General features: G+C 26.6%; 1 protein-coding gene across 3 annotated transcripts in view; it reads right to left on the bottom strand.

Moving 5' to 3' along the window:
* Window positions 1-11,140: 11,140 nt before the first annotated feature.
* LOC107452429 (protein zer-1 homolog) overlaps window positions 11,141-17,978 on the bottom strand; it is a 36,417-nt gene continuing 29,579 nt past the window's right edge. For all 3 annotated transcript variants that reach the window (XM_087163673.1, XM_087163674.1, XM_087163675.1), the window contains exons 14-16: window positions 16,844-17,041; window positions 15,032-15,250; window positions 11,141-11,749 (exon numbers count right to left, since the gene is read on the bottom strand). In XM_087163673.1, the coding sequence (XP_087019799.1) occupies window positions 11,692-11,749; window positions 15,032-15,250; window positions 16,844-17,041 (475 nt within the window). In that variant the 3' untranslated portion in view covers window positions 11,141-11,691. The remainder of the gene's footprint in view (window positions 11,750-15,031; window positions 15,251-16,843; window positions 17,042-17,978) is intronic.

Genomic DNA, 17,978 nt, shown 5'->3' with positions numbered 1-17,978 from the left:
AAATCAATGTGGTTTTGTCATAAAGTATTGACTATATTTTATTATTAAATTTTAATAAAATAGTTTCTATATTTTATGGTAAAATTTTAATAAAATCTATGCTAGTAATATTTTATTATTAAATTAATTCAATTCTTATAAAATTATCATGTGTATTCTGAATTTTGTTTTGTAAATTATTAAATAAGCATGCATATGTTCACATTACTACAGGATTGACTTTTTATTATAGGAACTGCTTATAACCAATAGAAACTGAGACACTTGAAAACGTCCTTAATAGTTTTGTATTTATAGAACGTCATTCGTCAGCAGAAACCTGCCAACCCTGCATTACTACATACAAATGATATACATTGAAAAAACAAAGTAGAAAATATTGCATAAAATGATAAGAAAATTTATATTTTTGTGGTTCACATCACACTTACTGTAGAAAATCACACAATATGCTTTTTAGAATTAATTCATTTGTTAATTTCTAACAAAATTTTCTAGTTACAGCTGAAATGGGATTAAAAAACAACGTATGTCTTACATTCCAGGTATCATAAAGTGTACACTGTGCAGTGTCAATAAAATAATTGGAAAATTGTGTTTTCTTTTTACATAAAAATAAAATCAAAACTTTTTTCTTTTTGAACCTATGCCATAGTTATTGTCAAATTGACATGAAAGTCGAGATTTTCTTTAAGATAAAATAATAAAAACTTTTATTTTTCATTATCATGGTACAGAAGGTTAGGATATAAAAGAATTTTTAAAAAAATATGTATATAAAATAGTTATTTTGTATTTTAATATGTATTTAAATATATAATTGTTCTATGACATTTAAAAGGATAATTTTTTTCTTTATAGCACCACTTGTGATAGAAAAAGTACAGTGAAATCGCTAATGAAGTCGAGTATTGAAGAAATCCATAGAGTAGCATATTTGTAAATACTGCAACCTCATGTGTGTTATGAATCATTTATATATGTTGCTATTCATGATTCTGTTTGAATAATATGATAACTACTAATAAATAGCTTTCAATGATCTTGCCTTGTCTCTTTTTTTTTTCTATCTTTAAAATACGTAAAATATTCTCCAATCAGATATTCTGTTTTGTATTGTCTTATAATTGACTTATTTTAGTTAGAAGCAATAATTTTTGCTTCTAACTTAAAATATTTTGTCAATGTAATATCTTTGATGCAATTTAACTTATGTAGATATTGGATTATTGCCTGCACATTTTGCATGCGATAATCTAACTAATCTAAGAGTCAATCTAGTATTTCCTGCCATGTTCTCTTATAGAAATTATTTGAAAATATAGAATTTAGTGCAAAATATTTTTGTCAATAACTAAGGTTGTCTATAAGTTATTATGTGTAATTTTATGAAATTATTCAGTTGCATAAGATTTTTAAATTTAGAAACTCTGAAGTTGAAAAATAAATAATGAAGTAAAAATAAGTTTTAAGTTTGCTTTTTTCAAAACTGACAAAAATTACCTTTCAAGTTAGAAGGATGCAAGCACACAAAATAGAATCATAATTATTACAATTTGGAAAAATGGTAATGAAAGGATTGTTTCAGGATTCTGAAAGTTATGGACCTGCAGGTTTGTCAAAAAGGTGACAATAGGTAGATTTTTCCTTTAGTTCTCGTGTATTATTGTGATTTAATTGCAATTCAAGGGCTAGTACAAGTGTAAATTGAAGTTGTTGATCAGTAATTTTAATATTACACTTTTTCAAGTTTCCTGTTATCAATATATTATACAGCTAGAAGTCGGAGATGATTGTGTTCCTGATTTTTTGCTAACCTTATCCAGAAATCCAAGCTCTAGAAGTTTCAAGGAATCATCGATCACATTTATGTATACAAATTCTTGTATATTTTATTTAAAACTATTATATATAACTATTATATATATCTTGTATATTATATAGAACTAGAATTTATATTTGGCATCTCTTTCATTTAAAAATATTTTTTCTGGTAGAATAAATATGATTAGACATAAAAGTAAACTTATACATAATTATCCATTTAAATCAGTGGTTCCTGAACTTTTTGTCTCGTAGACCCCCTGCTTACCTGATATTGATTTTTTATAAATTCATTAACTTCAAATGTATTTTCGACAGCTGGAACAGTGCTACTCACTGTGAAAGATTTAAATTTCTAACTGTAGTGTGAAAAATTTAAGAAAATACACATGTTAATTTTATCCATTTATTAATTAAATTCAAATTAATTTACCGGAAACCAATTTAGCTCAAAAAATAATTTTTTGTTACAAAATAAAACCTTATACGCAGAGAAAATAAAAATGTACGCGGGCGGAGCTGTAGGCAACTGCTAGTTTATAATAATTCAGTTTCATATATCAGAAAATAATCCTAATAACTTAAATTTTGATAAAACTTTTACTTCATAGCTACTTTTCTAAATTGTGTAGATAGATACATGTCTTTATATTATAATGTAAGTAAACAGGTACTATCAGTGTATCTTCATTATTCCATTCATTCATGAAATACCAAAAGTAAAGTCACGACCTGCTTATACGAGATCCACTATCGTTGGCCCCCAATTTTTTCCCCCTTTGACATGAACCCCTGGGGGTCGATATAGACCACTTTGGGAATCACTGATTTAAATTATGCTGCATATAATTTATTTAGAATTTCATGTTTTGAAAATAATGATTTAAATTTATAAAGACATTTATTTTTTGAAATTCGTCATTAATGATTATACTTAAGAAATTTTCAGGATTTTTGAGTTGGGCTCACGTAGAAGTTGAAAGAGAGAAAAAAAATTTAAACAAATTGTTTGTTGGAAATCTATAATCAAAATAAACCTGTTAAGATTTTTTGTTGTAAATTTTATAATATTTGTCTTTTTTTATAATAAGTTTTATCAAAAATAAATGGCTATTAAACAACAAAAAAAAGAACTTAAATTTTTTATTATTATTCCTTCTAGGTTTTTTTTTTTAGAAAAAATATGTAATAACAACTGATTTTCATTTAAGTAATTTTTTTTTGTTTCTTTTCACGGCCAGGTTTCATATTCTTGACACCAATTACAGGGTGCGCAGCCAAATCTTTCAACAAAAAATAAGCACCTTTTAAGTACAAAAAATATTTTTAACATACATAAACAAAATGCGAAAAAATTTTCAAAGACTTTACATGATCAGGATAAAATAACTAGTTTCTGAAAAAGAACTTATTTCTTCATTATATTAGCCATTATAAAATAATCAAGATATTTTTCGGTTCGATTTCAGAGGTTGGAAAATGAAGCCTGAAATTGGGAAAATCTTGCAAAATGCAGCAGACATGAGAGTGCTGGAATCTTATCGGACCCAGCTCAGTAGACACAGATGCGGACTCGCAAGTATTTCATCAATCATGTAAAATGATAAGCGCTTTCATACGCTATGGACCGGCGGTACGCCGAAATAGATTGTTGAATGAATTATGAAAACGTTGAATATGAAAAGCACGCTTTTGCATAATACGTGGCGAAAATCGACATGGTAAAAAAAAAAAAAATCTCATTTTCGAAAAGGAAAAATTAAGCTCTTTTTAAAAACATCCAATGAAAGAAACACCTTTAAGGGCTTTTAAAAAACAGTTATCGAAAATAAGCACTTTTTAAAAACGCTACGCACCATGCATTAGTATATATGAGCTATCTTCCCTCCCTTCAAATCATTTTCTTTCGAAAGCTTTTCTAAATAGAAGAATTTTCAGCTGCTTCTTTGCTTTCCTTGTGTATGTATTTCTTTTCCTTCAATTCAATACCCTTTACCTCTAGAGGGTTGTTTAATTTCTCTTCCCTTATTTTTGCATTCTTCCATGTAGGCTGCATATTTTTAATTTATCTGTTATTGGCACAAGATAAGGAGAGTTAAATACTCCTTTAAAGCATCTTTTTTTTGCCAAAGCTGCATTCAAATATCTTGCTGATATTCCCAGATGATTTCTGATATTGCATGTTTAAACTACTAATTTCATGTAGGTTTTTCCTTCTTTTTTTAAAATTTGATTTATACCTTAAAACATAGATGTCACTGAGAAAAACTTTTGCAACGCCCGTATAAGTTGGAATGTATGAATCGATATTTTTTTCTATCATCATACCATTTAAAATAATTAATTTGAGGCAAAACTTTGTGGTATTACAGCACTTCGTTTCCACTGACATGCCATTCCACACTGTGTTGAATAGTATGCACTTTGGTTTGACTATTGCAATTTGGACGGGAGGGGACATTAATTGTCATGTCTCACACTGTCAGGGGTGATTGTGAGCCAAGGTCAAAATTCCGAAAAATTTCTTGAGTTAAAAAAAACAGTTTAAATTGAAAAAAAAATTAAAACAAGGTTTTTTTTTCCCGTTTCTCAATATTTCTTAGTTTACTTAAAATAAATTTAAAATTTTACACATACCTATGATGACATGCAGAAATAATTGAAATTTACTAATATGTCTTTCTTAAGTTTATGATTACAATAACTATTAACTGATAAAAAATGAATATTAATCATGAATATAAGCTTATAAAGTATCTCTCAGGCTTTCCCTTACAAACAAATAAAATAAACTGTGTTTTTAAGTTCCACCTTTGAAAATTTGATTTCCGGAAACTTCTGTGATCATTGATTTTTTTAAACGTCTGGACCTTCGATCTCCGGAAACTTCCGGATCACTGTTAGTGAAAAATCCGGAATTTTTCCGGAGCACAATCACCCCTGCACTGAGTTTGTGAGCGCGCAGCATCTAAACATGCACAATTATTTAACTATCCGGTCATCCCAGATCTTTAAGAAAGCAGCTTGTACTGTTTTAATTTGAAAAAATCAATAAAACCTATTATAATCAACCTATAACAATAAACAATCAATAAAACAAATTTTCACAGGTTTTATTTTCAATATACATATTGGTAATAGTGGAAAGATACCTCCAAATTGAAAATTGTTCATAGTGAATAAATGAACTTGATAATGATACAGATCAAAATAATTTATACATTAGCTAAAAGGACCAGTGAAGTATTTAAGTTGCCTAATGTACATTAAAATGTGTCAACACCTTTATACAAAGTACAATTAAATACTACATTCAAACCAGGAATATGGACATATGTCAAAAGAATCTAGTACCATTCATCTATTTATAATGAGAATTGATTTTAAAAAAAAATCGATATATGTATTAAGTAGACAAGCTATTTTACACAATTTATAAGAGCATTTCTACATTGAGGATACTAAACCATTAGAAGAAAGAAAAACAAACACATCTGAATGATTTCCCTAGTTCAAATTGAAGGAAAATGCAAAAAGTTTATAATAGTGCTTTAAATGGTTATGTAGTATATGTACTAAGTCTCTAAGTAAACATTTTTCAGCAATTCAACTTTAGAGAAAATAAATGTAAGGAAAAAATTAATGTAAGGAAAAAATTAAGAAAATATATGTAAGTTTGTTTTATACAAGTATACTAAGGACGAAAATTTGAACAAAATTCAATGTAAAATATATATTTAGTTCAGTTATGTGTAAAATACAAGTATATATCTTCATTGAACGAAATTATGAAAAAGCAGTGACAAATAGCAATTATTAATTTTTTTAAATGTGGACCAAAAACTTTAATAAGATTTTCTGGAGTCGAGACCTTACATATATAGAGTAATGGTAAAAACAGCCCTTAATATGTACTTTTCAGAAACCTTATCAAAAATGAGAAAATAGAATATTAATATTTAATCAAGAAAAAAGCAAGAATGCTACCGAAATCTGACAAATTACGGTTGAGAAAGGGTAATGTAATAAATGTCAAAATATATACAATTGGAGGGTGAAACTGAATGTTTCTAATCTTTAAACTGGTCTCTGCTTACTCTCACTATCAAACCTGTCTTATTCATAGCATTCGCTTTCATGTTATGTGATTTTTTAAGATTTTGATATAATTTTTTCCTCTGTTAAATATTAATTTGCGACCCCTTATGCATACTTTTTATTTACATTTTTGATAAAGATTCTAAAAATACACATTAACAGCAGTTTTTACGGAACACCTTGTATATAATTTATATGTGATTTTAGAAATATCGAAAGCAACAGTGACAATTAATAGTAGTAAATTAATTCTTTTAAACCTAAACCAAAGATAAGATAACTAAATCATTTTATGCCAAGGTCGGTTGCGACTCAATTTTTTTTTAAAATTTAAACTTTTTTTAAAAAAAACTGCAGCATAAGGAAAGTTTCCATAGCAAACAAAATTTTTCTTTTTTAGCATTTTATTCAACAAACAAAATGAAACAGAAAAGTTAACTAATAATTTCAATAAAAGAGAAGAAAAGGATATTTCCACTTTTCTGTTTAGATTAAAACTGATTGAACTTTCTAACTCTTTAAGTGTTACAATCGTTATACCCGCGATAACGATTCAAAGCACGCTCCATTAACTCCATGTAATCAAACTAGCTCATTCATATTGTGCTATAATGTCGATAACAAAGATCCTGTATGAATCATATTAGAAACACTGATTCAATTATCAGCTGCAAAAAATTCAAGAAACACCTTTATGAAAGTATACATGTTTGCTAGCATTGTTTTGATGCTTTAAAAAGGAATGTAGAAATGCTTCCATTTTAATTTAAACAATTTACAATAATATGAAAAAGTTAATTTTTACTAATATTTTTCTGGCATTAAAACATAAGCCCACTATTATTTTTAATGCAGTTGAAAAAAATAAATATTCTTAGATTGAATAAGGCAGGTCACACACTGAGGAGGCAAGCAGTAAATAAGAGACATACGCGAGACAGATTCCCATACTTTTGCCTTAGCATGTGCAAATCACCTTCGCACATCCAAAAGCAAAAGTATAGAAATCACCACCTGCATGCCTCTTTCTCACAGCTTATCTCCTCAGTGTGCAGCCTGCCTAACATTAATTTATTAAAAAAAATTGGAACCGAATGTTTTTTTAAGCGTAGACATCATTCAATAAATGTTGTTTTTAATTTAACAAGTGCTAATCTCAAATTACAAAAAAAGTAATAACTTAAATAGACAAACTATTAGTTTATCATCAATATTTTTTCTGATTTTGTAATGAATGCACGGGAAATAATACAAGTTCGAATTAAGAAAGATTTTAATAATGAAGAATTAAGAAAATTTTAGAATTAAGAAAATAATTTAAATAATGAAATAAAGGTTTGAATTTGAAAACAAAGATTTTAAACTAATAATTCAATGAAGAGCATCAAAACGTCGCAAATGAAAATTGGATTGAGTGAGCTCATATATTTTTCTTTAAAACAACTCCTTAAAGTTATAGATTTGAGTAACTTGAAAAACATTGTAAAAAATTTGCATAAAATTAATAAATTAAATTTATTAAAAATAATTATTTGATTACTTAATATATCAAATGAAAAACGCATGTAAAATTTCTACACGAATTTTTTTTCTTGTTACAAAAATCAAAAAGTAATTACATCTAAATATATGTAAGTTTTAATCGCATTAAAACTGCACGTGAAATTTTGTTATAAAAATTTTCTCTAAGAAATAGTATTATATTTCTGCCAAATAATTGTTGTCCTATTAACCAAAAAATAGTTGCTTTCTTTTTAACAACATTCAATTAAAATTGATTCACATTTTAATATATTTGACACAAATTTGTGACAATAATTGCATAATTTAACATGACCAACAACTAATACCATTCATGTTTATACAATATTCACAAGAGAATGTATAACTCAAAATTATAATCACAAATGAAAATTGTGACCCTAATTGTATCACTTAACATGATCAACAGCAAATATCATTCACATATACACAATATTCAAAAGAGAATATATTACTCAAAATTATAATCGGAAACAAAAAAAATATTTCAATTCGGCTTATTTAAAAAATAAAACATAAATAAATAAGATAGGATAATACAGAAATTGTATCATATTTTCTAACAGATTTCAAAACAATTTCACACAAAAAAAAGTTTACTCTTCTTTCTCAAATATATTACTTTGGCAACTTCAATGTGACATTCATTTGGAACTTATTAAGTGACTCAAAACAGCAACTTTAGAGGCAATATTTTAAAAAAATCAAAGGAAACATATGAACTCACTCAATATCCATCTCATATGCGCAAATTTCGTTTTTCAGCTCTTCATTGAATTAATATAAAAAATAGAATATGAAATTATTCACTTTGAAATGTAACTTTAAATTAAGTATTCAAGTAATTTACAAATTGCCTCTAAAGTTACTGTTCAACAAAAATTTTACAGTGCAAATAGTTATGTCAGTACTTTTCTTCCTTATAGTCATAAGTTTTACCCTTTCTAAAATTTAATAAATAAACAATAAATCTTTATGTCTGTACATAGTAATAAAGAAACTTTTTATAAAAAAGTATTTACATTTAGTTTAAAGCGAACTAGTGTGTAATAGAGATGAGACAGGCTAAGTCAAAATTTAATAGATAAATGAAGTTTACAGACTATGGCACATGATAAAAATGTCACACATAGTCCATTCATTGTAAGAAGACTATTGAAAGCCAAATCATAGCATTCATTTAAGCCAATCATTTAAAGAATTTAATGGTAGGGAGTTTTGTATCAATGACAATTCTACAGCACAATGACTTTCCCTTGTCTAAATGAACTATCGGAAAGTCAATCATTTTATAACAGAAGCTGGACCTTACTTTATATCTAAACAAATATACAAAAATCTGATAGGGTATATTTTGTGCAACGTAGATTACATTAAAAACGCAAATAAAGCACAAATAAAGATACAGGAATGGACATAGTAGAAGATATATAGAATGCATTTCTCTACAAAACCTATTAACCTTCATTTAAAGCTAACCAAAATTTATGAACTTATTAAATTTTATTTCAAATGTGCTTTATTATTTCAAGTTTTTCTATAAATACTTAAGTTCATATTTATGCATTGAAATTTAAAAATTATTTTAAAACATAAATATTGATCTGTTCTAGACATGTAATGTCATGATATATGACGAAATCTATATAATACAATACTCTATATAAAGCAAAACCTAATGCTTTGAAGTTTGCGTTATGAAGATCTTCTACTGTACCAGTTTCAGTTCTGTAAACAAGAACCACCCTCAGTGTCTAAGCACCAATGTGTCTAAACACCAAAAATTTTGTGTTCAGACACTGAGAGAAGTTCTTATTTATAGAACCGAAACTATAGTACATCCATTTCTGTACCGTCATGTGTGCTTTATAAAGGTTGTTTTTATTTAATGATACAAAAATTTCTTTATTCAATAATTAAGTCTAAAAAAAGTAAAAATTATTAAGTGCAAACAACTTATTAGTATTATCTCGACACATAAATAAAGAGTTATAATATATTTTGTCTTTATCTTCTAAAACTTTACATCTTAGAAAATTTTTAATTTATTAATTTGACCAATTAAATTTCAAATGAAAAAAAAATATCATTCTCGAATGGGTTTGGATTTAGTATTCTAGCCTCTTCAATGTGAGCAAGAACTCATCTCTAGTACGCAACTGCTCTGCTGGAAGCTCCAATAGTACATTTAAAAATAACAATATGAAAATGAGAATAAACTTATTAGGAAGATTGCCTTTTTGTTTTCATATTGCACTTATAGTATAGATAATCTAGCTTCCAAACAACATTCATAATTTTGCTCATAGTATATAAAAGAAAAGGAATTTGGTAATGGCAATCCCAAGATTTAAGAAATATGTAAGGAAACATTTACATAAGTTTCAAAATTTAAGTAAACTTTTAAATGGACTAGCTTATGAACTATTTTTGTTCCCAAAACACATTTACTGTGAAACATGGTAAAATATAAAATTATTTCAAATACTAAAATTATTGATATTAAATAACCAAATTCATTAGAAATAAAAATTGTAGCACATTATTATATACCATTAAACAATCTTAAAAACAAATTATTACAGTTTAAGGCAGAAAAATTATATTTTATACATTTATATGCAATGCATTTTAAATTGCTAAAATAGAGTAGAACCTTGATTATCTGAATTTCTTTTTACTCTGATATTTCAGTGAATAGAATTTTTTTTTTGCATGCACACTTAGTTTTTTCTTTTCAAAATTTTAATAATATGTTGAAGTTAATCAATAATAATTCAATAATAAATAAGCAAAATTAAAATAAATAAATAAATACTGCATGACTACATAGAATAGATATTCTTATGTAAGTAACAAATAAACACTTTGTGAATCGGCAACATTGGTTGCTTTTATTTTGATGAAGAAGTCTGAAAGTTTTAATTATTGTTTTCTTATTACTACCATAATGAAATGTATATTATTATTACTATAATGAAATAATTAATTTAGTGAATGCCATGGCTACCTTTTCTGCTAAAAAGAAACATATAATGTTATCTACATTAAAATTTAGTGAACTATGTGTGAAAGGAATTGCAAGAGCCTCATTAAACTCACAAAAGTATATAAATCAATAAAATCAACTTTGCAGATCAATGAAATCAGTAAAAAATTCACAATGAGATTGTACTTTTTCCAATGTAAGCATGAGTGTAAGTAAAGTTTTAATTATTATATTTTTATATACATTTCAAAAACATATCTATTAAATAGTAAACATATAACAGTAACATATTAAATAAATTTAAGTACTAGATCACACTATAAATAAGTGTTCATCGAAGAAAATTAATTAAAAAAGCACATAACTTAAATTTGAATAATTTTATTATCAAATAGATCTGGTCCTAATTACTTTGGATAATCAAAGCCCTACAGTATGCAATTGCATATAATATGGTTATTAATTACAAAAATACTAATCTTAATAACTGTTATTTAAAGCAATTTAGAAAATGAATTCTTATAAATATATTTTAATCTGACAATTCAAAGGATTACAGAATATATATATATATATCAAGAGAAATAAATTTAAAATACATTAATACATAAGAAAAACCATACTTTATCTCAAAATTTAAACTATACATCACATGACAAAGTCACTTAAATTCGACATTCAGAGGTATTTTTCTTCCTAATAAGCTTACATTTGAGTGTCTTTGATATTCTATATTTGACTTTAACTCTCATAAAAACAATACAAAATGTTTAATTCGTGGTCTTTTGAAAAAGCTGACAATGATATTTTAAATGAAATAATTAATCAAATTTCAAAGAATTGCAAAAAAGCTCTACAATGTTTACAAAACAAATAATATCTAAAATATGCTTTTTTAATGAAGTTTTACAAACTTAAATTTTCAAGAATTTTGGAAAATAAAACAAGTTCTGTAATAAGTTTTTTCTAAACAAAAATAAATTTATTATACAAATATTATATGACTTTGCAAAATAAAACAATTCAACAAAAAATACTATAGCTTCCTCCAGGTTACATGTAGCCAATATAGTAAAAGGGAAAAGCTACAAGCAACAAACATTTAAATGTTGTTGTTTTTTCTTAAAAAAAAACAAACAAACAAAAACATACCATTTTAGAAGCCATGGTATTTGCAAACTAAATAATTTTTTTAGAGTTACTTCTATTTACAATATAACATATGCGAAAAACATAGTTTATATAATTTCTACATCATCATTATCAGACATATCACTGTCTTCACAATTTTCATACCTAGAAACAGAGAGAACAAATAATAAATGATGAGCCAATATTGTAAAAATAGAAACGATAAATTAAAAATTGATTGAACTGATGAATTAAAAACTGATACTGAAACGATGAATTAAAAATTGATAAAAACATTAATGATAAAAACTGTAATCATCAACTACCACATTAAAAATTTCAAGTTTATAAAGACTTAATTCACTTACAAACTGATTCACATTCATTTATTCAATTTTTCACTTCTACGTTTCAATTCCCACATTCATTTACTTAGGCATTCATTTCATATAATAAAAACTTGATATAATGAGTATGACATAGTACAAGAAATCTGTATTACAACAAATTTCCTAGTCACAGTTAAAATGCTAATATTAAAGTAACATAAATAATATGCTTATAACAAGTTAAAAATTGTTAGACTTATATTATGAAAGGAATTTTTTTTAAATGAAATACATTTTTTTATTGTTGGACATTTTTAAGTATTTCTGTTATCAATATAAAAAGCAAAAAAACATAGTTAACTTCTTACAATTTTAATCCCCTATTTTTATAAAGCAATCTGAGGGCAACCACCAGTTAAATTATCTTCTTCCCAACAAAAAAGAAGTTATTTCCCTTTATGACAACTTACTATTAAAACAGACATTCACGGTCACCAGATGTGAAAAGAATTGCATTACCTATCCTTAAAAATATAGAAACTTGTTGGTTAAAGCCTTTATCTGTACAATTATATTAAAAAAAAGAGTTATTAAAAAAGCAGTTAATTAAAAAAAAGGGAGTAATTAAATGTACATTTCGAGATTCACATGTTATAATAAATAGTATCGTATTAAAAATATTGATATTTTAAAAAGTATACAAAAATAACTAGTCATAATTGACAAGTAAATTATTTTAAAAAAGGATAGAATTATTAGGCCAAATAATGAATACTCAAGTGCAGAATTTGGATTTTCCGTATCATAAGAATATCGAGATGTCAAAAAATCATGTGAAAATTTACAGCATTAACTGTAAAAAAAATAATAAAAAATACTAGTGCCGCATTGATTTTGCCCAAATTAACTACAGCAAAAAGAAATTATTCAAATGCGAAATTAGAATTTCTCGTTTTTTAATAACATGGTATGAAAATATTATTTATAACTTTGAAAAAGTCTATGGAAAAAACAACAGTATCGTCATGTCAAAAGCTGACAAATAAATGCACAAATTGAATTTTGCGTGTCATAATAATTTATAAACAATATAGAGTTTTTTTTTTTGAAAATTTATTTAGAAAGTTTGTAGCATTAATAGCCAATAAAACTATAGAAGCACCGCACGTATTTATGATGGTATGCCCGCAAAACGAGCATATAAAAAATTTATAACTAAAATGTGTGATCGAAATTTTGTGTTTCATAATAATATCAGACGTTTAAAAACCACAAGAAAATCAATTGTAATAACTGCAAAAGAATAGAAAAGACTGAACACGGATTTACAATGGTATGGAGTGTGTTAAAAAGTGATTACCAAAATACGCAATTGGAAATTTCCACGTCATATGAACGTATTAAAAATTTATTCGCTCTAATTGTAGGCAAATATAAAAGGTAGCAAATATATCTCATTGATTAAACAATTTATCTTTAAAAAATCATAATTTGCAACAAAATTCCTTCCCTTAAAATATGAATTTTAAAAACAAAATTAGAAAAAAAAAAGCATTTATTCCAGCGGATGATCTTGTAAATATTTGTCATAATGGAATTCCTTTTTAGAGTATCAATTTTATACTTTTGTGTTTGCTTGAGTACTTCAATAATTCTAGCCAAAGTTATTATGGAATTTTTTTCCAGTCTCGTGTTCTTGAAAATTTCTGTAGTTGCGTTTTTCTCTAACATTGCTGGGGGGGGGGGGGGGAGTCCTTATTGCAGATGAGAGAGCTTAGTAATAAAAAAAGAGGGCGCTGGTAAGGGTAGAATAAATGTTTCATTAAAGAGATTTTGCATAAGGAATGAAATTCAAGATAAGCGGAGCTCTGAGAAAATTTTGTCTTGATAGAAATTATTGATTCGCGGAAGTCTGTGAATTAACGGTCTTGGGATTTGAGGAATTCTGTGAATTATCCTAAAAATCACACTCCTGTAGTATCTAAAAATCACACTCCTCTAGCATGACCTGAAACTGCTTGTTTATATTGTTTATAGTTATTTTTTTAAAACTTGTTACTATAAAACTTAATAATATAAAATGAAGATTAATTGAAATAAAAAAATACTTTTTGTACTAAAAATCAAAATGAATGGAAAAATAATACTAATTTCAGAGTTCTCCTTAGGAATAAAAAAGGGGAACTATGCTATGTACTAAAACGCAAAATTGATGGAGAAATGCAGAGTTGCCAACTTGCTCTGGACAGCAAATATATATTTTAAAGTGGTAGTTTATCAATTGTGATTCTTGGTTTATAAATTCAATTTAGTAGATCTAAATTGAATTTATTAAACCAAGATCCACCGCTATTTCTAAATAATTCGTAGGTTTATATATTCACTATTTTCTAGTACTTCTGTCGTGCTGTACGCTCTAAAAAGAAAGCAATAACAGTCAAATAATTGCAAAATTTACTCTGTAGTTATTTACCGTTTTTTTAAAATTATTTTGGCGTGTCCGGAGCAGTTGGCATCTCTGGAAATGGTACTAATTTGTTTAAGAGTGCTTAATAGGCAAACTATAATTGTCATCAATGATGCTTAATTAATTTCAGTAATAGTTACTAATTGACATAAATAAATAAGCAATGTACTAAAAAAAAAAAAATTAATGGAGAAAGTGTAAAATTGTGTTTTGGAGAACCTAATAAAGTCACCATACTATTATCAATGTTAATGATGCTTAATTTTGGTAGCAAGCACATCTGGCATTATGGAAATTAATGCAGTTTTAATATGTACCAAATAAACTCTTATATAGATATAAAGTATTTTATGAGTAAATTTGGTGCCTATTACAGCTGCATCAATCCTGTACATTTTTGTGATAGTTACTGAGGAAATAGGCTTCTACCGCCCCTGGAAGATATAGAGACAGAAGAAAGTAGCTTGATTGTGGTTAATTTAAGAAATTTTTTTAAAATTATTTTAGCTTTATTATTATTACAGTTTTGTGCATGATTTTGAAGTGTTGTTCAGTACTCATTTACTGATCCCTTTTTTCCACCCCATACAAAGATACGTGGGTACGTGTATATACCCTGTACAGCTAGTACATAAATAATATTTGTCTTACCTCATGCAGTGATCAATAGTCATTTGAGCCAATCGAGTGATTTGTGGGTTGCCTTGTTGTAACAACGATTCAAGCAAAGTTATCCCACCTTCTTTCTTCAGGAGCATACAGTATTTCTCTGGATAGACTTTAGTTAAATTTGCCAAAGCCCATACTGCCCATATTTGTGCCTCGGGTGTATGATAGACTGACAGTAGTCGTAATATGGGTTTGAATGACCTATAATAATGCATAAATATATATATTTATACAGAGTAAGATAAAAACATATGGGGTTAGTTGGGAAACATTTTCTTACTCTAAACACTGTAACTTAAGATCTCCGCAATTTAATGACTTCACGAAATAAATCAGAGTTGTACAATGAAACAAAACAAAAATACGAAATTTTTTTTTTAAATAATCTCTATCTTCATAAAAATTTGCTTAAAATCTAGAACCCTTTTTTTAGTTTGCTATTCAATTATCATACTACCTTTTCATTTTATAATCCGTTATTATATTGCTTATTCTCCCTACAATTTTAATATCAGCTTTTCTGTTTAATTACAAAAGTAAAAAAAAAAAAAATAATAATAATTCTATAACCCCCAAAAAATTTAACAATAAGAAATAGAGTAGAACTTCAAGGCTCCTTCAGATCAAACTTCGCATGGGGAAAAAAAGATACCAGAATTTAGATGCTTCAAAAAGTAAAGAATTTTTTTTAACTAAAAGTAGGTAAAACAAAATTGAAAAGCTAAGTGGATGGAATCTAAGTGATAGTGCAGAAAATTTTTTATTGTTACTTAACTAAAAAATAAAACTTTATTTTGTCAAGTATTTCTGTCTCTCAGATCTAAGTGAACTGCAAACTAAATGTAGAATCTTTTAACCTTTTTTTTAAATTTTCAATGCAATTGAAAAATTGAACAATAAAAAGACAATAGACAAAACTAGCAACAGAGAATAAGTTACTAACTACTTAAATCTAGTTATTTGCTAAACAAGCAAATAAAACTAAAAAATATAAGGGAAAGGGCTAAGAGTAAGAACTAGAAAAAAAAAGTATGTTAGCCTCCCAATAAAAGAAGTAGATAGATTCTTTCTTTAGAGAGGAAGGTGGTACACAGTCAACAACCGGTCACTGCAGCCTAAAGGTCAAGCAGAGCTGTTGGAGATCTTTGGTCGATAATTATGTTGGTGAGGCAAGTTTTATGACTCTGGGTCAAAATTCCTCACTAGCCTTTTCCTTAAAGCACAAAAAAGTGTAATTTTCAGATCTATTTGAAAATTTTTGATTCTTAAAATATCAATTTTCATAAACATACTAAATCTATAACATCAAATATAATAATTGTTTTATAATTACATATTTTTGCTGAAAACTTAACATATACTGGTTTAAATTATTGTGGTAAGTTTTATAGTTGTGGTAAATTTAATTGCGAGGAAAAAAACATATATAATAATGTAAAAAAATATACTTAAAATGATTTTTTTTTTTTTTTTTTTTTTTTAGTAAAACAAAATTTTTTACATTTTACACTTTTTTTGAAGGATTACAAGCAGGTTCTGGAACAATTATACATTTTAGCAACTATGCATTGTCAACATTTTCATAACTTAATACTAATTAATATAAAAGTAGAAAATCTACTCTAAGATTGTTACATCCTTTGAAACAACATATCCAAAAAACAAAACATATCCTTTGAAATAGATCCTTAAAACTAAGGATTTTAATTAACATTTTTTCATATATTTCCAAAGAGGTGAAAATTATTTGTTTGTCTTTTTTTAATATCTTAGTTGCCACATAATCTGTTTTACCTGTAATTTATATTACGCTTGATGTTGAGGTCCCAACCCTCGATTGCTTCAACCATTTTCTGCAGAACTTCAGTTCTTTTCACATTCATGATACCATGCATAGTCCACAATTCAGGTCCATCAGAGGCAATATGAGATAAGATCCCTGCTGCATTGTAGCTGACTTCAATTCCATCACTTTTGTTATCTAGAAGTTCGCTATAAGAAAAATAACTATTTAAGCTTGTTTCACTTGCAATAATAACGCTTTATGTACCGATAGGACTATTATTCTTTTGAAACATTGAAATGGAACAAAATATCCCAATAGAACTTATCCATCCCTGTAATATGCAGGGGTGATTGTGAGCCCAACTCAAAAATCCTGAAAATTTCTTGAGTAAAATCATTAATGATTCAAATTTCAAAAATTTTATAATTTCAAAAAATTAAGGTCTTTATAAATTTAAATCATTGATATTTTCATAACATAAAATTCTAAACAAATTATATACAGCATAATTTAAATTAATAATTATGCATAAGTTTACTTTTAACTCTCATCACAATTATTATTCTACCAGAAAAAATATTTACCAATGAAAGAGATGCCAATTATAAATTTTAGTTCCAATATTTTTAAATAAATTATAAAAATTTTTTTATACATAAATGTGATCGCTGATTGCTTGAAACTTCTGGACCTTGGATTTCCGGATTGTGGTTAGCGAAAAATCCGGATTTCCGGATTTTTTCCGAAGCACAATCATCTCTGAATATGACTTTACCCTTTATCATTACTGGGGAACAACACAGAATTATTTGAAGTAACTAGTATTGAAATCTATAATAATAACTATTGAATCACCGTTCAAGAACATCATTTTATGATTTCTCAGCTTTGTATCGCTATCAATATTGCAAGTAAGTCTTCTGTATCTTTTTATTGATTCATTAACATTTTCAAGTAGTTATAAAAGAAAATAATATAATAAATGTCTCACTTTAAAAAAGTTCTGCATATTTTTGATAATTTTTTAATAATTTAGTAAATAAAGGGTTAAAGCTACAAGAAACCCGAATATTAACCAGATTCAATTGTAAAGTACAGAACCTTTTTATGCGTTATTTAAAGAACTGGGAAACCAGAAAAAAT

This window comes from Parasteatoda tepidariorum, chromosome 5, assembly GCF_982258835.1.
Source record: "Parasteatoda tepidariorum strain Cologne lab strain chromosome 5, Ptep-v5.0, whole genome shotgun sequence".
Classification (NCBI taxonomy): domain Eukaryota; kingdom Metazoa; phylum Arthropoda; class Arachnida; order Araneae; family Theridiidae; genus Parasteatoda; species Parasteatoda tepidariorum.
The sequence above is the reverse complement of the archived record's forward strand: the minus strand, read 5'-3'. Positions and strand labels throughout refer to the sequence as shown.